This window comes from Anser anser, assembly GCF_964211835.1.
Source record: "Anser anser genome assembly, chromosome: 2".
Classification (NCBI taxonomy): Eukaryota; Metazoa; Chordata; class Aves; order Anseriformes; family Anatidae; genus Anser; species Anser anser.
The window spans coordinates 101,507,235-101,533,961 of record NC_139721.1 but is presented as its reverse complement, the minus strand read 5'-3'; the positions used below and the strand labels follow the sequence as shown (position 1 = coordinate 101,533,961).

The 26,727-nt window shown below is 43.3% G+C and overlaps 1 protein-coding gene across 6 annotated transcripts in view; it reads right to left on the bottom strand.

Annotated features, from left to right (window-relative positions):
- Positions 1-22,714, bottom strand: part of CDK13 (cyclin dependent kinase 13) — a 52,072-nt gene extending 29,358 nt beyond the window's left edge. For all 6 annotated transcript variants that reach the window (XM_083822397.1, XM_083822399.1, XM_083822400.1 and 3 more), the window contains exons 1-5: positions 21,341-22,714; positions 10,372-10,977; positions 6,707-6,877; positions 6,298-6,437; positions 1,234-1,404 (exon numbers count right to left, since the gene is read on the bottom strand). In XM_083822397.1, coding sequence (XP_083678523.1) covers positions 1,234-1,404; positions 6,298-6,437; positions 6,707-6,877; positions 10,372-10,977; positions 21,341-22,572 — 2,320 coding nt within the window. In that variant the 5' untranslated portion in view covers positions 22,573-22,714. The remainder of the gene's footprint in view (positions 1-1,233; positions 1,405-6,297; positions 6,438-6,706; positions 6,878-10,371; positions 10,978-21,340) is intronic.
- Between the last annotated feature and the right edge of the window lie 4,013 nt (positions 22,715-26,727).

Below are 26,727 nucleotides of genomic sequence, written 5' to 3'. Positions count from 1 at the left end.
GGTGCTGACCACTGAACCTGCACATATCTAGAGAAACTGTTTTGCTAGATGCTTTCTACTTTTAAATGATAAAAAAAATGACAACACTGTATTTCCTCCAAAGTATGCTACTTTCTAAAGAGACTAGAAAAAGAACTTAATTCCTGTCTTACTCTGTCAACCATCTTCTGACTTATGACAACATCACCTGGTGTTTCTGCTGCCTATGTAGTACATTTATTGTTTTCTACCCACACTGGTGCTAGACATGCTGTATGGAACTCTGGGTGGGAGAACAGGGAAGCAATACAGGTTACACACTCCTAACACCCCTTTCAGCCAGCCCATGCATGGAGATGCCCACAGGGCACAAAAATACCCCCGAATGATAGGTTTATAAGACTTGTAGCTAGAAGAAAATGGCCTCCAAAGACAAAATGACCACTTTTTTCAAACAACTGCTTGGTATCAAAAGTACCACGCAGCAACACTGCACAATTTCCATTGTTTACTTGATTCTCCAGGCTAAGGAGGTTGCAGTAACTCAGACAAGCCAGACTTAGCACTGAAGAAACCAAAATATTAATGTTAATAGCAGAACGGTTACATTATTTACTTTCTTGCAGCTTAACAGGATGTAGCAGAAAAAGTGCTAATTTCAGGAATAATACTTTAACTAAATCGGAACAAATGTACAAGTAGCCATTGTTCCTAGTTAGTCATCTCTTCTTTCAAAGAGTGCAAGCCTTCAATTTAGGCAAAAAACACTTTTATCGTTCTGTCCTTCAACACACATGCCTAACTCTGAAAAAAATGGAATGAAACAAAATCCAAACAAGACTAACACCTAGAGTGAAACATCGCTTCAATGTTGAGCCTTCAATATTCCAAATTGTATGAGAAAACGCTGTGAGGAAAGTAAAAGGCTAAAAAAAAACTCACATATAAGAGCTTCCCATTGTTGCTGGTCTCCTTAATCCATGTGTCACAGTCAAACATCTGTTTCTCAAAACTGGAATTAAGTTTTTTTTTTTTACTGCACAAAACATTCAAAAAATATTTTTTTTTTAATCAGCAAAAGGCATAGGTGAGTTAAGTGAAGGACTTCTATCAGTAATTAAGTCACAATCATAACCCCTTCTCAAGTGTCACGATTTCCAACTTTTTTTTTTAAATGAAATTTCAGTTCCAGCATTGCAGCCTACTGCATTAAGAACAGGGTCAGAAAGAGCTACCCTGTGCTAGCATGCATACCTTTATCTTTCTTGAAGTCCAAAGCATCTTCCTTATCTGTCACTATTTCCTTCATGTTGATAATGCTTTGGTGATTAAGCTGTCGAAGAATCTTAATCTCCCGAATAGCTGTAATTGGAAACCCTTCTTTTTCATTATCCAAACGCACTTTCTTTAGTGCCACCATTTCTCCTAAAAGAAAATGCAAATAAAAAATATAAAATTAGCAGTTAATCTATAGGATTTAAAAACCCTTCCCAACTGTTACTATTTCTGAATTGAGACAGTAAACTAAACAGTTAACATTTTGGTGCCTGTATCAGTGCCATGCTGAACAGAAACAAAATTAACCACTGTTGAGAAATAATCACACAGAGAGGCAAAATTATATGTATTAGTTTTCAACTAACTGTTCTAAGACCTATCTTCCTCCTGTGTACATCTCTTACCTGTGTCCTGATCTTCCACGCCTGGTCTACCAATTACCCCCTATGTAACGGTGATTATTAACAGCAGCTTTAGCAACATAAGCCTATGCCTGCTATGGATTTATGAGTACTGCATCACCACAGCTCAGAATGCAGAAGAAAGTTCTTGTCTTTCAGTGAGAAACGTGTTTTACAAAGACCTGAAGAGTTACCACATAATAGTTGTGGTTGGAAGGGACCTCTTAAGATCATCCAATCCACCCCTCCTGATCCAGCAGGGTCAGCTGGAACTGGCTGCCCAGGGTTTTACTACCAACTGTTCTTCTTAGGTACAAGCTGTCTGTAAATATATTTACACCCACAGCTTTTCAGTGCAAGCACTGAAAGTCAAAAGAATTCAAACGTTTATGTTATTTTAATACAGTACTTGCAGAAGTGTAAGCAACTCTTCCTCTACGTGTCTCCCATACATCCCTAAGAAAAAAAAAAAAACATCCTTGCCTCAGAACTCCCCAAACCCCTCCTTCAGACTTGGAAGGATGCAGTTTGCTGATGTACAGTCATACAGATAAAATATGCTGAAAAACAGCTACAGATAGGTAATCTTCCTCTCAAGCGGTTATGTATATATTCACATTCCAAGCAACACTAAACAACACTGCTCATAAAACTCCAGAACAGAGAAGGTTATCAGAGATACTGGTTGAACAACCCTTTAAGAGAACTGCTCTCTCAAGAGCTTAATCAGAAAGGACGAACAAAGATTGATGCATACCATGGGAATCGGGGTGTTCTACAAGGAGGCCACCAACAGCAGTGCACAGTCACAACCTCCTTTGCTGTCTTGTAACTTAAGTAGGAATTAGGCTCCGAAACAGTCCCTTATGTTTTAACCAATCCACCAAGTGAAGTAAAAAGCTTTCCTGAATACTTTGGTTTTTGTTGACAAAAAGAGTGTGCCTCACATGTTGAAGAACAAATACAAAATACAAGAGCAAAGTTTCAGAAATGAGTTGCTAAGTCAAAAAAAAAAGTGCAAACTGATTCCTCACCTCAGCAGGTTTCTGACAACAAAGTGGTCCCCCCTAAAATAAGGGAACCCTGCTATTACACTTACTGAAAAAGTGACTACCTCAGGAAAACTTCATCAGAAACGAAGGAGGAAAGAGTCGGCCATCGGTTCTAATCACCCATCCAGATGACGTGAACTGGTGAAGATCCCATTGAGGAATGATTGTTGAGAGAGGAAAAGACTTGCCAAGCTATTCAGCTATTTTGTTCTGAGATGGCAGAGTAGCAAACATTCTTCATTCGTTAGCAAGTTCAGGGAGAAGATGGCCACCAAAATGGAGCAAATAAAGGTCTCTTAGTCCTCTTTAGCTATAGCTTCAAGGGATAGGAGCAGATAATCAAGCAACATACCTCACGTATGTAAAGTTTAAGGTTGTCTGAGAAGAAAGGAAGACATTTGGGACTGAAAGGCACAGCCTATGCCAGCACCCAAAAACCCTCCAAAGGCAAAGGCAAAAAGATTACCACTGGCATACTGGGACGTGCTGTACAGATTAGCATGGGCACAAGAGGCATAGAAGACACACCCTGACTGGAAGGGTGGGCACAGAGGGGCCTCTGAGGTGCTTCTTCAAATAGCAGGAGGCACGGCACTGAGGAACTCTGGCCACCAGGAGAGCACAGTACCTTTATCAAAAACTTCTCTTGCTATCAGAAGGACTAAGATACCAGTAGCAGCAGAAGCACTTGGGACTCAGGAGGAGATAACTTGGAGAAGGAAATGTATGTTATGAAAAACACCTACCAGGATGTTTTCCTCTAAATGCAATGCCTCTGATGACACATTTTCCCTCAAAGTAAAGATCTTATCACGTAGACTGATTCTTGGTGGGCATACGATGCAGAACCACAACTGAGGAATTTTGTAACTCCATGGCAGTCAGGAGAATATAAACTCCAGTACTGATAAAGTAAGAACCCTATAACCCAGGCTCCTGATCATATCTTTACCAATACACCAGCAAAGTTGTTAAGTCCTGAGGCAGCACTGAGAAATAACAATTTTGTTCAAATTCTCATGCATGTATCTGGAGAGAAATACTACAGTTTAAGATATAAGGCAGACAACTAAAGAGTTCTACTACTTATCAGTATACTTTCTACAAACAGAAGTGTCACTGTTACGTTTACAGTGAGAAGAAATTTCCCTCATTTATTTTATTGCAGGATGGCCTGGATGAAGCTAGATTCTGCAAAATAGCAGATGTATGATCTAGCCATGATTGAGGATATCTAAAAAATGTATGCCGGCTCAACCATTTGGGGTTCTTGGGGAAGCTTACTGACAACACAGCTATCTATGTTAGCTCTAAAAAGGGCTTATTCTGCACCACTGTGCATAGCACACATGCAATATGTAATGTTCCAGTATGACTCAAGACAAATTCAGCTGGAAATTAACACAGAAGCAACAGAACAGGATTCATCAGGGCTAATAATTTGTGACATCTCTAGAGGAAGCTAAGGTAGACACATGGACATGGCGATGTGAACATTCAGGTTCACACTGTGGTGGTCCCAATAAAGAATTAATGGAGAGGGCTCACAGACTATAAGCATGCATAGTCAAGCTCTTCCCTTATGCAAGTGATGGAAAATAGATATTACTATTGGAACTCAAGAGGCTCAGATGTTATCTACAAACTCCTAATAGATTTATGGACTTTTACGGCAATCCATCAGACAGCAAAATTACAGCAAGTTGCCCCATAAACTGGATGTGAGAAGAACTAGGGCTGTGATAAGGAAGAAGGAAGGAAGTAGATCCCAATGTTGTAGCTTTTGTCTCTAAGCATCTTACTAATGCAGCAAGACCTGTTCTTAAACCTCATAAGGTATTGACTCTCAGATCATACCAAAAAGATGAGATGGTGTAGCAAACAGTAAGGGAAGCAGTAATAACACAGGATCTAATGAAATCTTTGTATCTTTTGAATTTCTATAAAAGAATCATTGTGCAATTTTCTAGGCACCATGAAGCTCTGTTCCAGAAAAGACAACAATGCAGGTACTGGAGATCACCGTAACATCAGAAGCTGCAAAATTAGAGTAAACAGACTCTAACCTTTATTCATTTTGAGCGAAGTAGTTGTGCAAGGAGCAAGTGCTGCAAGCACAGAACACATTCAAATGCTTTGATAAAATTCATCAGTAGCTGTTACAGCCTAAGGGGCAGGACAGATGCCATTGTAGAGAAGTGCAAATTCTCCTTTGCTAGCATTTGAAATATCCAGACCATGGATCCAAACACACTCCATTCTCAAAAGCCATGTGAGAATAGCTTTTTTTTTTTTTTTTAAACGTGTGGCATCAGCTTTGGACTGGTCTCCAAAAGAACAGCTTTGCCCACTCTCTTCAACATACTTGGTTTGAAAGCCCACTGCAGAGCCTGTTAAAATGTAGCTAAAGGCCGTGATGTCACTCCTTACACAGGATTTCAATTCAAGGCTGGGTGGAAAGGTGGAACGTTTGCTGGAATTATACAGACCCATTCAATACAGAAAGCAACAAATTCTACTAGAGGTAAAGAAATGACTGCCACACACACACAACCTGAAGCTGCCAAAGAGGCCGATCTGGTTATGATGGGATTAGAAATTTAGCTGTGCAAAGAACAGGACAGCAGAAAGAAGCTCCTAACAATGATTTGCAATGGCTCCAAAGGAAGGAAGTAAAAAAGTAAGATCTGTGACAGCTCAGCTTAAAAACTAAAGTTTGCAAACTCAGACAAGCACAGGTGAAGAATGGAAAAGAAAGTGTAATTACATTGCTCATTCTTCTGGAGACCAGAAGGAACTGAGGCTGGTATATGATCCTATGTGCTTCAGTTACTGAAGTAGAAAATTATACCCTATTCAAGGCATGTACAATTAAGCCAGAAGGGCAAGCAGTCAGAGAGAACTACTAATTGAACACAAAACTAGCAAGGTATAGCACATGTGAGGAAATAAATTTCACTGCATTATCTACTTAGAAGTGGTGACAACATTCCTGCATATCATAATGGTGACTGCTTATTTGAGCATTAGTTTTACACGATATTTGTAAGTTACGTTCCTGCAAGAAAAATACCTGATATGCAACACTTCAGGCCGGCATGGCACAGAGATACCTTCTCTTCCTACTGCCAGCTAGTGTTGATCAGTGTACAAAGAAGGAAAACAGCTAAATCTTCTGCATAGTTCCTTTCACCCTTGCAGCCTTTTTATAAACTTCGTTATTCTGTACCACCCTGTCTAGGGTGCCGTTTTGTGTCCCCTGAGTATTTACCCTCTTGTCTTTACTTCTTCAATCGTGTACAGAGCATCAAAGCTCTAGAAATAACACATGGAAATTAATACCCCTCAGCTTATGCTTTCAACCACAACTTTACAGATGAATGACTTTCCAAGGCAGAAAAAGATTGACTTTTTATTCAGTTTTTAATTTAGACAAAAGCTAGATTGAAAACAAAATATATAATGCAACTAAAAATTTTCAAACCACTGGGGGGGGCGAATACCAGATTTTATTTAATTATAAAAACAAAACCCCCAAACCCCACTGACTTCAAAGTGCAATATTACATTTATTTTTTTGAACCTACCTGTGTCTTTATCTCTGGCTTTGTAAACTTGCCCGTAAGTGCCTTCACCAATAATACCAATGATATCAAATTTATCCACACAGCGCTTTCCCCAGTCTATTTCTTTTTCTTTTGTTTCACCATGTCGTGGTCCACATATTCTAGAAAACAGTAAGAATCTCTAAGAATACAGGTGATATGTCTAAGGATTATTTTAACTGTGAAAAAAATCAATAGTAAATATTCCTGAGACATTACTAGACAACCCTTACTACTACTATGGCAATAAACCATGTAGCTTGATTCAAGCCTCAGTAGTATCACGGAAGTCATTACAAAGTAGAAATGGTTTTAATAGAATACATTTTTAAGAAACTTATCACTTCTGTTTCCATTATAGACTTTAATATAAAAACTGTAATAAACATACTTTGGTCTTCTCTTGCTGTGTAACTGAACTGCTGGTTTCTTTTCTTCAGGACTTTTGGCTAACTCTGCTCCTCCAGGCAACTCAGGTGGAAGTGGCAAGTCTGCAAGCAGGTGGCGAAGTTTCTTCTCTGCTTCTTTAACTGTCTTCACTGAAAGATTCTCTCGTAGGTTACTAAAAAAAAGGCACAGTTCTGCTACTATGTTGAACACAGTACAATGATATTAAAATAAAGAAAACCTACCGGATTTCTTAAAGTGTGTTCTAGGCTGTTAACGCATCAACATTTAAAATCTGTGCTTTTAGAATTTGCAGGAATTAGATTTGTACTTTACAAATGGCTTGCAAACAGCTGGCTGATGCACAACTGACTACCAAAATGCTAAAGAAAATGAAATCAGATGTTCAGACTTCACATTCCTGATGAAAGCTGAAGTTGGATGACACAGCAAGCCTTAACAGCAAGAACAACAAGCCCATCTGGGTTCCAGGCCAGACTTCTGCCATGTGATCTTTTTTCCTTTTCCCCAAGCCTCTTAGAAGCTCAGGTGCTGCCAAGTATCAACAGCGGTAAAATCTGTACTCTGACTTCTCATATAAAAGAGCAGATTATCCTAATCCAATTCACTACAACATTACTCTCCAGAGATAACTAGTTTCACGGTTACAATTACTGCAGGGCATTATGAGGCATCCATACCATGCCATTTACAGATTCCAATCTCATACATTTGCTGAAACACTCCAGATTCAACATGTTCTTACTGATCAGCATGCAAATGAAGTGGGAAAAAAATCAAGTGGAAAACTGACTAAATGTTTTTCTGGTTTACTGATGTCTTTAAAAAACAAACAAATCGAACAGGGAACACATCCTGAGAGTCAATCTCTGTCTTGAGGAGAATCCCCCAAACACACAGCAAGGTATTCCTACATCAGTTACTATAAGCAATAATTCTAGAAATGCTCTTTCCGTTCTAATGGGAAATTTTTGAGCATTCCCTACGATCTGCAGGATTATTCTTTTTTTTAAGATGTGTGCCTGTTTTTATCAGAACTTCCTTTAGTTTAGCTACATTTTGCTGTTACAGTATATACCATAACTTTACACCCATGACCCTCTCTGTATGTTTTGTAATTACATTAACTGTTTTCTGAAATTTAAAGAGAGAATGCTACCTCAAACTTTGCCACTGTGTTAATAAACCTTTTTGTCATGCTCTGAGGGTGTATTTTCCAAGGTAGCTGCATTTGCCAAATCACAGTATTCTACTGTCAGCATCCCTCTCTGGGAACCTGTTCTGGAGGAGAGGTTTTCCTACAACTTCATATCTACCTCGTCTCATAGGTAAAGTAGAGACTTCTGTAAATAGAAAGATCTTACTACCTCCCATCATGGAGAATGAGCATGCTCTTTCTTACATTAATTGCAATTACTGAGCTTTATATATATTTAAATAAAGCATACCAGTATTTTGCTGATGTCTATGCTTTGCCATGAAAACAAAACCCTTGAGTGTCTCCTACCAGTGCCTGAATTAAAAGAGGTATCTGAAGGAAGCTCATGCTGTCCTCATCACAAATATAACGGTCAGCATGCTATAAGCCACCTTGAGCAGAGCAAGTAATTTTCAGGGTCAAGAAAAATTCTTATTTTTGAAGTTCAAATATTTGCATTTCTCTCACAAATTCTGCCCTCAAACTTTCAGTATTAGTGGGAGTACAACGTGTGAGAGGTTCTGAAACATTTTTAAAAGCCATACATGAAAACAGGGGCAGCCAAGAGCTGCCTTCTTTTCAGGTCTGTTAAATTACACACTGTTGACCACTGGAACAGTTTTCCCTTTCAGCTATCCTCGACAGTGGTTTCACAACACTGCTGTTCCTTTAGGTAGCTCATTTGTGGTTTTATCAGATTCCTACTGAACTTCACAACTGACACTACATTAAGTTCTGCAGAGTATCAAGCTTGCTTTGTTGGCAAAATTTCCCCATAGTAACTGAGTCTAAGGCAAACACCTTGGCCCTTCTTCCTCCCAGAAATCGTAGATCATTTTCTTTGACGACATAAGGTTCGTCATGACTTGTGATCATAACCATTCTGACCTGAAGTTCATAACCTCCTAAAAGCAAAACAAAACAGAGCATAAATGACATCCTATTATTTGTCATTAATCTTTCTAATGAAGTTTGTTTGCAAGCATTAAGTTTTGTCTCTTTTTTTAAAGGAGAACGAGCCCAGTGCTGATAGAACTGTTTAACTGTAGTTCAACTATTCCGCACAGTTTAACTATATGAAAGACATTACATTAAAAAAATGCTAATAATGAGAAGCCATGTGCCAGCTTCAGGTGGAATCCCATTTCATGGTACCACAGTTAACGCTGCAAAACCAGTTAAAATAGTAAATCTTCCTCTCAAACAACAGTGGCAGAAAGCCTGTTTACCTACAGAGGATGGTTTTGTTCTAAATTTAAATGCAAGCATCCATTCACCACACAGATGTAATTCTGAACAACTGGAATGACATTTGCTGGAGTACTGAAGGGCAAGAAACACAAGTTCTCTTTTACTGCTAAGAAAAATCTAATACCTTTTAAAGTTATATTTACTCACCAAGCCCTCTGCATCGTAATGTTTACCAGTGCATTAAATTGCTGGCAAACACAGAGAAGCATTTACACCACTAGCTATAACAGCTTTTACTAAATACTACGATTTACAAAGAGCAAGAGAAAACAGACTACTTTCACAGATATAGAATATGAAATAAAGTTTTTCAGTATTTCTTGAATTTCTTTTACAGTTTTGTTTACAGATATATCAAACTTAAATCAGTTATTACTTCAATGCAAAGAAACTGCTTTGCTTGTTGTGAGAAGTTGATCTCTCCTATACACGTCAGAGACCAGTAATACAATGAGTAATACCAAAAGCAACTTTTTTCAACTTCATCACCAAAACCAAAGAAAAACGGTCGATTACAGCTCAATAGCATCATTTTCCAACACAAACCACAGCAAGTATTCTCTGTTAGGACAACGAAGAGACTCAATGTAGCTTAAACTCAGGTGACATTTGGAATACAGACCTGAGTTTCTTCACTACGGTCCAATTTTTATGCTTCAAAGTCAGCACAGATTACAAGCCATGAACCTCACTTCACTTATACCATAAAGAATACCAATCTCTGAAATAAATTACATGAAAATAACACACATCTATGATTTTAGGAAAATAATTGCCATCCAAAGGGAAGAGAATCTTTACCCCAAAACCCCATCTTATTAAAAGATTTTCAGATATTGCTACATCTTTTCCCCAGAACTATGCCCACATTTGCACTGAACTTGAAATCAAGAATTTTGCACATGTTATTCCCAAAGCTATTATGTGCCTGCAATTTTAAATCACCTCTAGTGTATTTTTCATTGAAAGATTCCTCCTAGGCTAAACCTTTCTTTTCAAAAAACAGTTGATTAAATAACTTTTAACATCGCATTTCTTCAGTTCACCAGTAACTGTCATCTTAACTGAAGAGCAAGAACAAACTACTTCAGCACCCTCACCTGGCAAACAGAATTACATGTATGTTTCGCAAAGGAAAAATAAATAAATAAAGCCAACAGACAACCCCCCCCCCCAAGCAAATCTATGACACAACTCACCTATCAGTGTCTTTATCTTCAGGCAGCGTGGGAGGCAAAGGCAAGGGTGGCAGCGTGGAGGTTGGTAGTGCAACAATGCGATCCTTCTCCTTGGTTACTACACTTGGTGTACTCGGTTTGGTTTTCTCTTTTACAGTGACTGGCTGCTGTTTTACAACGGTTGTTTTATTCTCTTTTACTGCTGCAGCTTTCTGTTTAGTATTTTTGTCTGCAATTAAATTATTTTCTCCTTTAGTTTCCGGAAGCGGGGCCTTTGCTTTTGCCTTGTCATTCTTCAAATTTGCACTGCTTGTAGGAGAAGGTGCATGCTCAACTTTTATTTTCTTCAGGTCCTTTACATTGTTCACTTGAGGTGCACTTGCAGCAGTGTCAGTGTTTCCCTTGGTAGGTGTTGAAGTGTTGGAAGCTTTTGCACTGGCTTTAGCTGCCTCAGCAGCTCTTGCTTTTTTGTTTTTGTTCAGCTCAGCAGCCAGGCTACTCTTCAGAGTCAATGTACTAGGAGAGATACTCGAATGGCGACTTCTGGATCTAGACAACCTGTGTCTGCTACGAGACCTTGAATGCCTTGATGAGTACGGACTTCTGCTTCGAGATTTTGCTGATCTCCTGTTTCAGAAAAGTAAAATTTAATCACTTGAAAATTAGTCTAACTTTTCTCTCAGTGTATCTGCTGTTCTGACAAAGTACTCTTTTTAAACCAACCACTAGCACCGTGTTTACAGAATAAACAAAAATCTACAAAACAGGTTGCTAGAAAACATTAAAGATCTCTTAGATACAGTTTCTCCCAATAAAGAACTGCAAAATACTATGCTATTGGGCTAATAACATACTATAAGACAAATATGTTTCCTTTTCCTCAGTACTTAGCAGAAACAGTGTTTTCCTCTAAAGATCCTCGCATGTTACACTACTTGTGCTGCCAACATTAGTATATGCAAGATTTTAGAAAAATACAGCTGCCTACACAAGCAAAATTCAACAAAATGAAATTAATGTTACAACGTAACAAGAAGCAGCTAAACAACACTGAAAGAAGCAATTGTAGAATCTCCTTAAGTTTCACTTTTGCAGCTGTGATTAAAACGTTACCTAAGAAATAATCTAAATGCTAAAGGCTGCAATGTAACAGCTAAAAGACAGCAATAAACCTTAGTTTTTGTGTTTTGTTTTTTCAAAATTTAAATAAAGACTTCCCTCCTCTCCCTGAAAAGAAAGCACCCAGTAATTTTTTGTTCTATCTACTGAGAGGCAAACATAATCCATGAGTAGCTCTATACTACATTTGCAACAGAATAAAAAGCCTAACAGAATAGGGATAAGATTTTTTCTAAGCTGTCTACAAAATCATAGCAGGAAAACAACCTCGAATGGCAGCAGGGGAGGAATGGAAGTATCCTAACAACTGTAAAAACAAATTGTGCAAAAATACCATTTGACAGAAATTATTTTTCATTCAGTTCTTCAAAGGGATATATTAATTTTACCAGTAATAATAGTTCATGTAAAAGCAAAAAGGAAGAAACTAATTGAGATGAAGGGCTTGAGAACAAGTAGCCAAGACTGGTGCTTCAATACAAATATACAACATGTTTTTTAAATTCATTATACCATACTAAAAATAGCAAAGGCATTCATTATATTTACAAGCATTATCTTGATTCAGGTCTGCTGGAAATCTGTTTTTCTTGGGTACCCCACTTGCAGGGAAGAATAAAATTAAATCAGGATAAATAAAATTGTTTCCATTACCTAGACAAAAAAAAAGTATCAAACAGTAGTAAAAATAAGACTTTCTGGATATCTAGGAACTTCAGAGATCAAAAGACAGCATCACTGTGTATAACTTTCCAAAAGTTTAAGCCAAACAAGAATAAAGCTAACTACAACCATTACAGTCACGACTAATCACCATTATGTCAAATCCGTATTTTGGTAACAATTAAATGAATGCAGTTTTAATTATCAATATATGAAATCACATTCCATTGCTTCAACTGAACAAATATTTAAGACAGTATAAAATGTTTCTACTTTATGTGCAGTATTTGCTAGTTTCCAAGTGTACACACTTTTCCTGCATTAAAAAAATGCCTTTTCAGTCTTTTTTTTCCTGAACAACAGAAAAAATTAAGACAATTGAGATTATGTAGGAGTGATTAAAAAAAGTCTAGGTGCACACTGTATACTCTATCACAAGCTTCAAAATTTTATAGATGAAACTGATATTGATCCAAACAGCTATAGAGACCTTCAGAAAATTCAAAGCTCATGTGAGGGCAATTCTTGAAAACTAACACAGCTCAATCGTACATCAGGGACAGGTCTATAGAATTTTCTGGCACTGCTCGATAACAAAGTAATTGAAATAAATTACATGTAAAGTAAATATTAAACAGAAAAAGAAAAAATGAATTTGCATTTTTTGGGGGGAAATTTTTAACTGAGGTTTGGGGATCAATTAAAGAAAGAAAATAAAAAAACACTTGGTATAGGTTTTAGTGAAAGAATGGACAAAGTAGTGTTTGGTTTCTGGATAACTGGATGCTTTGATCCCTTCTATTCTGCTTCCTAACACTAAATATTCAGTCATTTACTTAGGCCTTGTCATTTAAATGACAATCACAGCCCACTAAAAGACAGTTCAGAAAGCCCATGTCCATTAAAAGCCAAGAAAAAACACAATATTGGTCAGAAAAATTCTCCTGAAAATTAATTTCTGCTCCATTATGAAAGAAGCCACTCAAGTTCTTTTTCTCCCTGTTACTTGGAAAGTCTATGTCCCATATTTTAGGCCCAAAAAGTTTTCAGAGGCTTGGCAAAAGGGAAATAAAACAAGTTTCTTAAAAAAATGTTAAAATGTTCCATAATATAAAGTTGTGATGAGTCAGCAGGAAACAAAAGGAGGACTGAAGACACGCAAATAATAAACACACTTCAAGTGCTAGGTCAGAGCTCTCTTCAACCTGCTATCTCACCTTCTGAGAGGAATTATTACCTCAAGCTGATGTATGGTGCTTGCTGATCTATACTGGCTGTAGAATCAGGATAATTCAATTTATCCAGCATCGAGTGCAAGCTAATAGGCCCTGCAAGTCCTGAGCTGACTTGTATAAATGATGCGTCATTTCAAAGAACGTCACTGCACCATCTTGGAAAACACTTGCACATCTTGTTCCCGGATTAGCTCTTTTGAACTGAAACTCGCTCCTGGTACCTGCAGAACACAGTCAGTCCTCCACTTTCAGAGACCTCGCTGCAACCCGCCTCATCTGTGTTCGAGTTTTAATGCAAAGCTTGCTGGGGGGGGTCGGGGGGGGGGTGGGGGGTGGGGAGGTGTGTGTTAAATAAATCTGTTTCTTTCACAAGTACGATTTGTTTTTTTGTTCTTTTATTTTTTTTTTTAGAAATGTGCCTAAAATAAAGTAATCTATGTCAACAAGCAAAAAATACAGGCATAATTCCACATTCACTTGAAAAGAGAAGCAGCAGCTTAAAACACTGCAGTTCTTGAGACATCACGTCTGATCATAAGACTGTTTCTATTCCACTTCAGTCCAAAACAAAACACATTCATTTAAATCACAACTAAGGATGAAATGAGAAAATCTGTTCAAATCACAGTAACTACAAATGCTCACCTGGTCAGCTCCCAGCATTTTGGTGAGGAAGAGACAGTTTAGAATAGCTAAGAAAAAAGTATCTTAAATCTTTATACCAGCTTCAAAAAGAAACGCGCAGTCAAGTCAAGCACTGACAGTGGCTCCACATGCATATTTTTACCAATATCAGCCAAGACAGCCTGGGACACGAACATAGATTTATGCGAGCTCAGCACGAAAACACCCAACTATTCCCCTCCCCAGGTCTCCTACCCCAAAAGACAACAGCGTAACATTCTCATATCAGAACTGCATCCAGAAGGGAAACACCAAAGTCTCCTGCGCTCAATTATGTAAGTTTCAGTTCCACTGCATGCTACAGTCCTTAACATCAGATCAGAATGAGGTTATGAAATATGCTGAGCACAGCCTCTGCACTGGTTTTATTTTTCCAAAAAGTTTTTGATGATTTATGTCAGCTTTTTTTTTTTTTTAACGCTGCATTACATAATGTGTGTCTGGGCTAATAACAAACCAGCTCCTCCATCGGCATCCCAAAGATCTTTGCAACAACGTCTTGCCGTACCTTGTCTTCTAGGCTCGGTGCAGGAGTGGTTAGGAAACACAAACACTTGGAACTGAACAGACAAATGCTGAAGCTTAAGAAAAAGGCAGCTTTGTTGAAGCTCTAGTTATCCTGGTTACATTGATAAAACTTCATGTCTTCGTAAGTTTAATGATCTTTTCAGATATTTGACTATCACTGCCATCAACATTCGTCCGAAAGTCTCGAGAGAATCTCCCACGCTAGACAAAACTTGTGTACAAGTTTCCATCTATAAAAATGGCACAAAAGCAAAACAACAGACATTTATAAGCTTTACCTCAGAAGCATACACAGGGCTCTGAGGGTGGAGAAATGCTGCCCTATATGTAAAGCCAGCCAACTCGCGCTCTTCAGACCTAGCGCTCATTAGAAATAAAAGATGAAGTCACAGCAGCACAGACATGGGCTGACACAATAGCCAGTGCCTGCCATTTTAACGAGACACTAACATTTTACTGGGACCCTGAGAAAACACCAGGAGAGACATCTGAAATACTCTCTAAATCTTCCACCAGACTTCTATGAAATGCGTATGCATGCATACACACACACATAAAATGCCTTACCTGACATTTATTTGCTACCAATTATTTAGTCCTTAGTTAGGACAGTTTGTTTTTAACACAGTAACCAAGAACACCAGGACAGCGGCTCCAAACACGCAGAACTGTGTTGCGAACAGCAAACAAATCCAGCAAAAAATGCAGGCATCTTCACCCATCTTCTCTGGAGAGATCAGACACATCTTAATCGTCAGGACTACATCCAAACCTCCCAAACCAAGAGCACCAGCATCTGCTGGTAATGCACACGGGAGGAAACAACTAGGGAGCCACTCTTCCAGTTAATGTTTCTTCCAGTTTGCACCCAGCAGTCCTGCCTCATTTACAGCTACCTTTGCCACCACGCTTGGCTATCAACAGCCTTCCCTGAGTGCCTTGGATTCACCTTGCACAGGTCTCCATCCCCACAAAGAGGGTAACTGCCAAACTTCACCGCTCTCATAAAACCACTTCTGAGCCATATACACATTCCAGCATGTTTTACATGCAGAGCAAAGTAAATAAATAATAAAACCTGTAAGTATCACCAGGACTAGTCAGCAGCAGAACGAAGAAGTTCCTTACACAGAGCTGCTTTTTTCCTTCCCTGGAGACAGCAACAAAGGAGACTAGGAGCACAACTACATTAGCTGTAAAGGGAAATTGACGTAATTACACTATATTATGTCTAGCTAAAAAATTAAACCAGAAAAAAAAAATCAAGATGTTATCTAGAAAACGTGTAGGAGAAGAGGCAGGTTTAAAGAAACAAAGGAGGACAGCACTAGTAAGGAATTCATCCCCAACCCAAAACTCAGCCTCACTTTTCCTCCATTTTTTATGGCAATAAAAAAAAAGCAGAGATTTGTTTTTTGCTCTAGGAAATAAAGAAAAAATTGTTGTTGATTAATACAATGCACTTATTTACTGTATAAGAACGTATTTCTGATATAAAGCATTATCAGTTACAAGCTTCCAAACTGTCACAATGCTCCTCCTTCCTCCAATAAAACATACTATTGCATTTCATTAGTTAATTTATCAGCTATCAAACAGTAGATTCCTTGATGAACTTTAACAAGAAATGTCTGTTAATGTAATGTCACATTTTCAGGCAGACAATGAAACTATTCCAACCAGCAACCGAAAACTTAAAGGCCTACATTTTACTATCTTGATATTTGAAAGTAAAGATAAAGGAAAATTAATGGAAAAAAATAGTGGACATTTATGAAAACATTTATGAAAAATGTTATGAAAATTAACAGATAATTAACACGTCAGGTTTCCAAGAACATGGGTCTCACTTAGCTTGAACATTTCTTGTCATGCCGCTTTCCTACGTGCTCCTCTCTTCCCCATTCCACCCCCACACATGTATTAAAAACAAACAAACAAATCCCTAAATTTGATTAACAAATCAGAACAGATGTGCTATCTTCTGTTTGTAAACTTGAGACTCTCTTTTCTTCTTAACTGCTTCAGGAGCGTGCCAGTAGTCAGCTACATGCGTTACCTACACGCAAACAATACTACACTTGAAAGGTATCAGGGTCTGAGGAGCTGAACAACGAAACAGATTTTTGTCCTATGTTTGCTTACTTTTAGACAAAATGTAACACAAAGGGATTCATCAGAGTAAGAAGGGAATAACAAGCAAGCAAACAGAAACAAAGGAGGTTAAAATGCTGTAGCCCAGGTCTATCACCAACAGGCAGCAAACGCTGCGCTATCCAGCACGCATTGCCAGCTTCCAGTTCATGGTAAGGTCAGAGTGCGTTTTAAAGGGGAGACCTAAATTTAATCAATTGGCTTCACCACAGATCTTCCAAGATGTTTATAATCACTCAGTAACATAAACCACCTTGACAAAACATTGCTGCTCACAGTACAGCTTTGCCATGTTGCAGTAGCAGGCCAATGCATGATTCATTTCTTAAAGCCATAACAGCATTAGTGCTCTCTCACTTAATATCTTTTCAATTCATTTTGTTTATTTTCTTGAGCCCTTGGTTCAGGGTTATATTCTAAGCAGCTCTGCAATCAACCAACCACCTATCCTGCTTCGCACACGAAGACCACATAACTTGCTTTACTAAGTTAAATGGTAAATCTTTAAAAGGCTCTCCAACACATACAGCATGGAAATACTGAAAAGGAATACGAATTTTGTTTTTTAAATCTGCTTTATAACCCGATGTCCTCAGATGAGAGCTCTGCATACAAAGAAATCAACTCGCAAAAAGTAAAGTCAACTCAAATTCTATTACACATCAAAAGTTTTATTTTTTTCAAATGATGTCCCTTCCCACGATAAGGGAAAAAAAGAAGCAAGAAGGAAGATGAAAGGCAAATCATCACAGTTAGCACAAGGTAAAGTCCACTGCCAAGTAAGAAAAGATCTTAATTTCAAAATACATACTAGAGCGAGGGCCTCAAATGCACTGCAAGTAATCGCTATTCCAACGGGGAAAATATATAGCTCCACGTTAAAATTTTGCAAAAAATACAGTTTTACTAAACAAGATTAAAGGGTTTTATACAGAAAATCTCTTTTCACCGCACAAGAGGAAAAAAACATCCAAAAACCTCTCCTACTGCTTTAAATCCCAAAGTATCAAAATCACTGGCTGCAAAGCTATTTTTGTACAGCGTATGAAACCAGGACTTCTCCACAAAGTGGGCATTTACCAGTTTAATGTCTATTTTACCACTTTCCCTACACTCATCTTGGTTTATCACAGAAACGATGCATATTTCAAAGCCTCACTGCTACGGACTAGCTACAGCTGTAGAAAGAGGTGGCTCCGTAGTACCAGTAGGAGAAGCAAACTTGTATTTTTCCTACAAGCAACATCCATGCGCACCATAGTACTATGCTAGTGGTGCTCCACCTACTTACTTTTATCCCAGGCAGATGGGTAGGTGCATCCACATTTGGAAAAACGCAATTACTCATCTATACAACTAGCTGAATTAAATGTGTGATCACACAGCATATGACCTGACTGAAGTTACAAAAAAAAAAAAAAAGCCCTCCCTCTACAATCTCATCCTAAGCCAGTTTCCAAAAACAGACTGCTTATTTTGTTGATCTTGGTGTTTTCTTATTTAAAAAAAAAATCCCTAAGTTCAATAAAAATCAAGACCACTTCTCAGTAGGGAAATAAACTCTTCATGCTTTTCATATTATGGAAGAATTCCCATTCTGGAGATGTGTGCACGCTACTTTAGAACTGTGCTACAGTCCACAAGAAAACATAATAATACAAATCCACAAGCTGCAAGTAAAAAAAGTTTTGTCCAGCAAGTAGAAATAGCTCAAGCAATCAGTTTGCCCGAAACATAGAGGTTTATTGTGATTATAACGGCAAAGGCAATTAGTCTCCCATTCAAAGATAATTTTCCAAGCACGAAACACGTATTTATTGTCTTTGCTTCTGTTCAGAAGCAATCTCCAGGCAACACCACTGAAAGATACCAGTCAGTCACTACTGCAATCAGAACTTGTAACTTGCATTAATTTCATTGTTACTGCTGCTCCAGAAAACCAGGAATTCAAATGAGCGGCACCGACTTCACTTGTTTCTCTTCTACTGTTCACTAGAATTTTCTCCCTAAGCAGCTCAGAGATGAAAAAATCAGGGCTCCAGACACTCGAGTTCTCCAGGCTTGCTAGAATCACTTCATTCTCATTTTCTGCATCCCAAAATAACTTGATAATTAATATAACGTTACTGGAGATTCATATATGAAAGTGATCGAAAAGAGCAAAGACTTGCAGGCTGGAATACTTAGTAACATACAAAGTTCCTACTGTCTTGACACCACTACAGCTGGACACAAGCCCAGAATTACATCTTTAAATCATCCAGATCAAGAAGACAGGTGTTGTACGAAGCTGTTGCCTTCATGAAATTATATTTTATCAGGTTTAAGGCTGCTATACTATTATCTAAGCAACACAGCGACAATTTTCAGCATTTTAGATGCAGTACCAGAAAGTTAAGCAAAACTGCCATTGTTGTTTTTATTGAAGGGCTAAACCAATCAGTTCATTATCTTCCATCTTTATTTCCCAAGCACCACCACAATGCACATAACGTATAGGAGCCGCATGAGAGCAAAGAAACAGTAACTTGAGTTTCTCCACAAGAGACAAATGTTATGAACAACAAAGCTTATCCTCACACTTTTGTTTTCCTTCTTTTTCTGTGGAAATGACATTTTAAAAATGAATGCCACATTAGGACAGACTGACCTCACCTTCTACATGGAATAACTTCTTTCTCTCAGCCATTCCAATTCCTCTCCAATAAACCTGACAATCTGCATTAGTTAACCAAACGATTTCTCTGTATCCAGATAAAGGCGGGATGCAAATTCCAGTTTAACTGTAGGAAGGAAGGAGTTTAGTCACAAAGCTAACTCCTGGAAACAGACCTGCAACTCGAGGAAGATTTACACGCTTATGACGAAGACAACACAAAAATGAGGAAACAAACTCACGCTTCAAACCACAGGTCCCCTACCCACAGAAAAAAGTAAACAAAGAACACCTACAGAACTCTGTGCTGTAACTGCACCCTACAAGAAGACCTCCTGTACCTGCTGCTACAGCAGCATCAGCCAGCACATCAGATGCTATCCCAAATTAATGGGACTGTCAGTCTGGCTAACATTGCTACTCAGAAGCACAAACCTTGTGCATGCAGTTCTGATATTATTTAGCTTTCTTATTCCAAGACATAAGTATCTACAGAAAACATTCTGCATAACGGTTAAATCCAAATATTCCAGTAACATTCCTGTTATTCTATTATTCAAATCATCCTGCAAAAGTATCCTTAACAACTTGGAACAGGCTCCGTGGATCAACAACAAAGTGCTCTCTTTCAGAGCACTCAGTGCTCTCAGCTTGAAACACCCTATTGTTAACAACATTTTTCCATAAAACTGTACCTTAAAATGATCCCTTTTTCTTTCTTTCCTCCAAAGGCACCTTTGTTTTTCCCCTCTGAACAAAACAGGGCACAGTTTTGTTGCTTCACTCTATAAACAGCACTGGATGCACACCCCGGACAGCAGACATTACCAACAGCCAGCGAAACACGGCAACAACTTGGGCATCATCACTGGATACCCCAAACAGTAACTGATGCATTAGAAATACCAGAGAACAGTTCTCAAACAACCTACCGGGTAACGCATTGCAAACAAAATTCTTGCCAACGTATCACCTGATATATTTGAAATCTAAGTCCAGATGTGAATTTAAGCAAGCTCATAAACAGGGCAACAGTAAGATTTCAATGTGGAAAATTAGAATCTTCAGCACTAAAAACATACTAACCAAATACTTTACATTCCCAGTGGTTTTGCTGTAAGCTAGTATTCTGAAGTGCTTTAATTCTGATTATAGAGATACAGCTCTATATTTCTGCTCTATATGAAACTCAGAAAGTCACAGAAACATTAACCTTTACATTCTCTGTCCCCACTAACAATAAGAAAATGATTTGCAAGCACACATCAAATAACAGGTACTGTGAAACGAGCTCAGGTGCATTTTCATAAGCTGCGTAAAGCACTGAGGCAATTTAGCAAAACTTGATGTTGGCTCATTTTCCTATTGAAATCGAGTCTGAATCTTTCTATAGGCCTCTAAAACGAACAAGAAACACTAGTAACGCAAATTGCCCATCAGCTTTGTTCCTCTTTAGACTAGCGGGAAGTAAACCAACACAAATATGTTTAACATGCACCCTCTTCCATGGGGACACAGGATGTATAATAAGGGTGTACCTCAGAATACCCTTATGTGTTAAGATTTAAAACCAAAATTGGTCCTCTGGAAAATTTGTCCTCCAAGAAACGTTTTCATTGGGTCATTCTCACTTGAAAGCGCCCTCTCCGGCTCCAGCACTGGCAGGCTCCTCTGCCAGCTATGTGGGGTCCCTGACAGGGAGGAACCAGCGGCAGGAGTGTCACCAGCACCCGCGCCTCCCTCTCCCCATGGCAGGGTAGGGCAGGGCAGGCCAATCTTTGTATGAGGCCCAGTTCCCTTTCCGCACAGCTCTCTGGCAGCGAGAGGGAGGCCTTTTATTGCCAGCTGTGAGCCTCTCCAGCCTGCCCTCGGGCCCAGCCCAGGCCTCTGCTCCCCTCCTCTACCCGCAGAGCCTCCCCGTGCCCTACTCCCTCCCTCACCCCCCACTCACCGGATAACGGGGCTGTAGGGGCTCCGTGACCTCCGCCAGCTGCTGTAGGGACTGGGCGACACATCCCCGCCACGCTCGTAGGAGCTGTGCCGGCTGTAGCTGGGGGAGCGGCGGCGGCTGTAGGGACTGAGGGGCGAGCGGCCGCCCACAGGGCTGAGGGACTTGCGGCTCCGCTGGCTCTGCGACGAGCGGTGCAGCGGGGGGCTGTCATCCCGCCCGGGGCTGGGTGACGAGCGCTGCCGCCGGTAGGCTTTGGGCTCGGGCTTGTCATCCCGGTAGGCTTTCGGCGGGTCCTTGTAAGCCGACGGCGGCTCCTTGGTCGCTTTAGTCCGGCTCCGGTGGGCTTTGCTCTCCCGCTCCTTCCTGCCGCTGCTGGGCGAGGCAAGGGACCCCTTCCTGCGGTCGCTGCTGCTGCTGCTCTTGAGTCCCTCTCGGTCCTGGCCGCCGGTGTGGTTGTGGCGGCTGCGGGACTTGGAGGAGGACGACGACGACGAGGCGGCCTCGGCCCCCCCGCGGCCGGAGGTGGCCGCCCCCTCCTGCTGCGGCTTGTCGTCGCCCCGCCGCCGGTGCTCCCGGTGCCGCTCCTTGGAGCGGCCGCTGCTGCTCCGGTGCTCCCGGCGGGACCGGCTGCTCCTCTCCGCCTCGCCCCGCTGCCTGCCGCCGGGGGAGGAGGCCGGGCTCCCCGCCCCGCTGCCTCCTCCTCCTCCGCCGCCGCCGCCGGCTCCGGCCGCGCCGCCGCCCACCAGCCCCTCGGACTGGGAGCTCACGTCGTCGTACTCCTCCAGCAGGGTGCCGAGCCCCGCGCCGCCCCGCCGCTTCTCCGCCTCCTGCGCCCCGCCGCCGCCGCCGCCCCCGCCGCGGCCCCGCCGCCGCTTGTGCCGGGAGCCCGAGCGCCGCTTGCCCCGCGGCCGCTTCCGCTCCCCGCCGTCCCCGCAGCACGACGAGGCGCCGGTGGCCGCCAGGAAGAGCAGCGACTGCGGCGGCAGCGGCGGCTGCAGGAGCGGCGGCTGCAGGAGGGGTGGCTGCAGCAGCGGGAACAGCAGCGGGTGCGGGGCAGGCGGCGGCGGCGGGGGGGGCGGCTGCGGCTGGGCCGCGAAACGCTTCCGCCGCCGGTGGTGCAGCCGCTTCTTGTCGCCGCCCGCCTCCGCCCCGCCGCCGCCGCCGCCGGCCCAGCCCCGGCTCCCGCCGCTGCCGCCGCCGCCGCCCGCCGCCGCCTCCGAGGTGCTCGGCATGGGGCCCGCTCACGGCCCGCGGCGGGGACGCGGCCTCGGCGCTGCCACTCGGCCGCCGCTCCGCTCAGGGCGCCATGGAGACGCGGCGCCGCGTTCCCGCCGCACCGGGAGGCGGGCGCCGGGCAACGGGCCTCGGCCTCGGCCTCCTGCTCGTGCTCCTCGGCCTCCTCCCGCGCCCGCCGCCGGCCGGCAGCCCGCTTACCGTGCCCGCGGCCGGCCGGGCCCGCAGCGCCGCGCACCGCCCCGCCACACGCACCGGGGACACGGCCCGGCGGCGCGCCGCGCATGCGCGGGGCCGGCGCCGGGGGGGAGCCGCGCGCCGCCAATCGCGCGCCGCGCCGCCGCTCTCGCCCGCATGCCCGGAGCCCGGCGCGCCGCCCCGGTCTCGCGAGATTTCCCCCCCCCCCTTCCCCTTCGCAGCTCCCCTCCCCTCCCCTCCCCTCCTTCGATCGTCTTCGCTTCCCCGCTCCGAGGGGCTCTCGCGAGATGTGGCCCGCCCACAGCTACGGTCTCGCGAGAGGATCCCGCTTGTTAATGGCGCGGTGCGGGGCCGGGGGGCAGAAGGTGGTTCCGGCAGCTCAGGGGTGTGGCTGAGGCCTGGCCCGCCACAAGCTCCCAATGCTGAGGGCGCTAGGCTTCCCTGTTCCTGCGCTGTGCGGGACACAGACACGGAAAAACGGCAGCAACTTCGTTCTGCCTTGTCCCATGCAGCGAGCTAATGTTTTTCTCGGTGGCTTTCAGTTGGAAATGGCATGTCCAAGCCACAGCGCAATGTGAATCCCCTTTCCAGGGTCAGAGAAATGCACGCTGCTTTCCCCCAACTGGAAATCTGCTCTTAGATAAAGTCAATTTTATTAACGATGAAGATTTCTTTCAGCTATGAGCATATAGAAAGATGTGCTCTATGACTAATAAGAAACAGCCCTAACTTTTCCAGTAGCTAGCTAAATCATTGGGCCCAGCTAGTAATTTTTACATGAGTATGATAAAGTTTTAATTCCAGCTGGTAGCAAGTCTTATTTTCTTCTACTCATGTACAACACAAGCAAATACCAAAGTGGTGCCCTCCCTCTGAGCAGGCTCCAGCCACACGTTTGCCCGGCCTCACGTGACACCACCAGGCGGTAACAGGAGAGCTACCTCCTTCACAGGCCCCAAGTTAAATCCAGGGCCAAAGCAGAGCTGCAGCAAGCAGAAAGGCAGACCCTGGCTCCTGCTGGGCTCTGCGCAGCCATGAGGTGTCCTTGCGGTTGATGACATGAGGGGGACCAGGCCTGTCTGTACCCATCTGCTCCCAGTGCCACGAGAGGCAGCAGATGTGTTGGCGGGGCATGGAGGGGCTGCGCTCCCCGTGCTCACTACACCTGGGTGAGGCACTGCAGAACTGGTAACTGGATGGGCTCCATCGCAGCCACCTCTGAAGTCGCAGCCCCAGCCCTGTGCTGGGTTGGAACCTTCCCCAGGACCAGTGGGACAAGGTGTCCCGCAGCAATGGGCAGAGTGGGTAGTTGGCCCAGACAGCGGCCCAGGGCTGGATGCACTCCATGCAGAAATTGTGTCTGCAGGAGTCCAGGTGAGCTGTGTTGGCCAGCGGGCCCAGGTAGATGGGGCACGTCTTGAACCTGTGGGTCTCCACTGGCAGCTCCTGGGGTGGCTGGCTCATGGTGCCCATGGCCACCCAGTGTGGAGATGCTTGTCCTCCGCAGGAGGCTGTCCAGGTGCCAGGCAACTATCAGCAGCCTCCAGTCCACCTCCCTTGGGTGCCACTGGCAGGACTTCAAAATCTTTTGTTCCACCAGCAGGACCTTGGTGTCTCATGTGCTACCAGCAGGACCTCGATGTCTTGCATGCCACCAGCAGGGCCTTGATGTCTTGCGTGCCACCAGCAGGGCCTTGATGTCTTGCGTGCCACCAGCAGGGCCTTGATCTCTCAAGTGCCACAAGCAGGACTCAACGCTCAGGGCACTTAGAACCAGCTACATTTCGTGAGGCCATAGGGTGACAGTGACTCAGTGGTGACATCACACGGCTCTTGGGGCGCCCCTGATGGCAGCACTAACAGAGGTAACCTGACTGTCATGAGAAAATGCTGACATAAAATGGCTGCTCCACGCTGGCAGGAGCAACATCTGCCAGGCTGGGGACTAGGCCCAGAGCTCGGCCTTCGGCCTGGGAGCCACGGTTGTCCTTGACATGCAACTGGACACCTGAGCACTGGAGACATCCTGAAGAGACCACTGATGAGGACACTCATCTTACTGCTATACTCATACTATCTACTACATAAATAACTGCTTTCTGACAATATCTATTATAGCTTAGTACCTACCTACAACACATCATAGAATCACAGAATATCCAAGTTGGAAGGCACCTATGAGGATCATTGAGTTCAACTCCTGGCTCCTCACAGCACCACCTATAAATCAAACCCTTTGAGAGCATTGTCCAGACTCTTCTTGAGCTCCAGCAGGCTCGGTGCAGTGACCATTTCCCTGGGAAGCCTGTCCCAGTGCCCAAACACCCACTCAGTGAACAACCTTTTCCAAACATCCATCCCAAACCTCCCCTGTCCCAGCTCCATGCCGTTCCCTCGGGTCCTGTTGCTGTCTCCAGAGAGCAGAGCTCAGCGCCTGCCCCTCCGCTCCCCTCGTGAGGGAGCTGCAGGCCACCATGAGGCCTCCCCTCAGCCTGCTCTGCTCTGGGCTGAGCAAACCAAGGGACTTCAGCCGCTCCTCATACGTCTTGCCCTCTAGACCCTTCACCGTCATCGTAGCCCTCCTTTGGGCACTCTATAACAGTTTTATGCATTTCCTACATTGTGGCACCCAAAACTGCACACAGTACTGGAGGTAAGGCCACACCAGCGCAGGCCTGAGCAGGACAGTCCCTTCCCTCGACGGGCTAGCGGTGCCATTCTCGATGTACCCCAGGACATGGCTGGCCCTTCTGGCTGCCATGGCACACTGTTGGCTCATATTCAACTTGCAATCAACCAGAACCCCCAAATCCCTTTCCATGGGGCTGCTCTGCAACCTTTAGTTGCCCAACCTGTGAATATAGCCAAGGTTGCAGAATCTGGCATTTGGCCTTGTTAAACTTAATATTGTTGGGGATTGCCCAGCTGTAATTTGTCAAGATCTCTCTGCAAGGCCTCTCTACCCATGAAGAAGTCAACAGCTCCTCCCAGTTTTGCATCATCTGCAAGTATTTAGTATCATCAATTAAGTCCATGGAATATTATCATGATCATCGTTTAAACTGTTTTTCAGGAGTACTCAACTAACAAGTGATTTCTGTGTGGTGAAATCTTATTTCTAGATGCAGTAATATACTTTTCCAGTCTGACAGTTGAACCAGGGACAGAATAAAATTGATTTATCCATCCAATATTGGCTGAAACACTCAGGATATTCCAAAGTAATAAAGCTTTGGGTTGAGATCAAGCACACACTTAAAAACAACAGGGAAACATAAGGTATTGGTTTTAGAAACCCAAAATGGTTTCTACCTGTCAAATAGTTTGCTCATAAAGAACAGTAATCCCATGCAGAGAAAAGCAATTCTTCCCTGTTTCACATAGCCCTTCAGTTTCCTCACCCATTGTATTGGGTTTACGTGGCAAGGTTTTGGTCGCAGAGGTAGCTTCTGTGAGAAGAATCCATAAGCTGCCCCATGTTAGATAAAGGCCAATTTCAGCAGGCTCCAAAGGGCCCTGCCGCTGCCCAGAGCTGAGCCAATGAGCGATGTTGTTTGCACCTTTGTGAGAGCAATTTAAGAAAGGGGGAAAAAAAAAAACAAACTGCTGCACAACAGCTGCTGGGAGAGAGGAGTAAGCATGAGCCCTGCAGCCCCCAGGTCAGTGGAGCAGGAGGGCAGGAGGAGCTCCAGGCACGCAGCAGAAGTTCCCCTGCGGCCTGTGGAGAGTCCCCTGGTGGAGCAGGCTGTCCCCCTGCAGCCCATGGGTCCCACATGGAGCAGATCTCCATGCTGCAGCCCGTGGAGGAGCCCCCGGTGGAGCAGGTGGATGTGGCCTGGAGGAGGCTGCGGCCCATGGAGAGACCCCGCAGCAGCAGGCCCCGGGCCGGAGCTGCAGCCCATGGAGAGGAGCCCATGTAGGAGCAGGGGTTCTGGGGGGAGCTGCCGCCCGTGGGG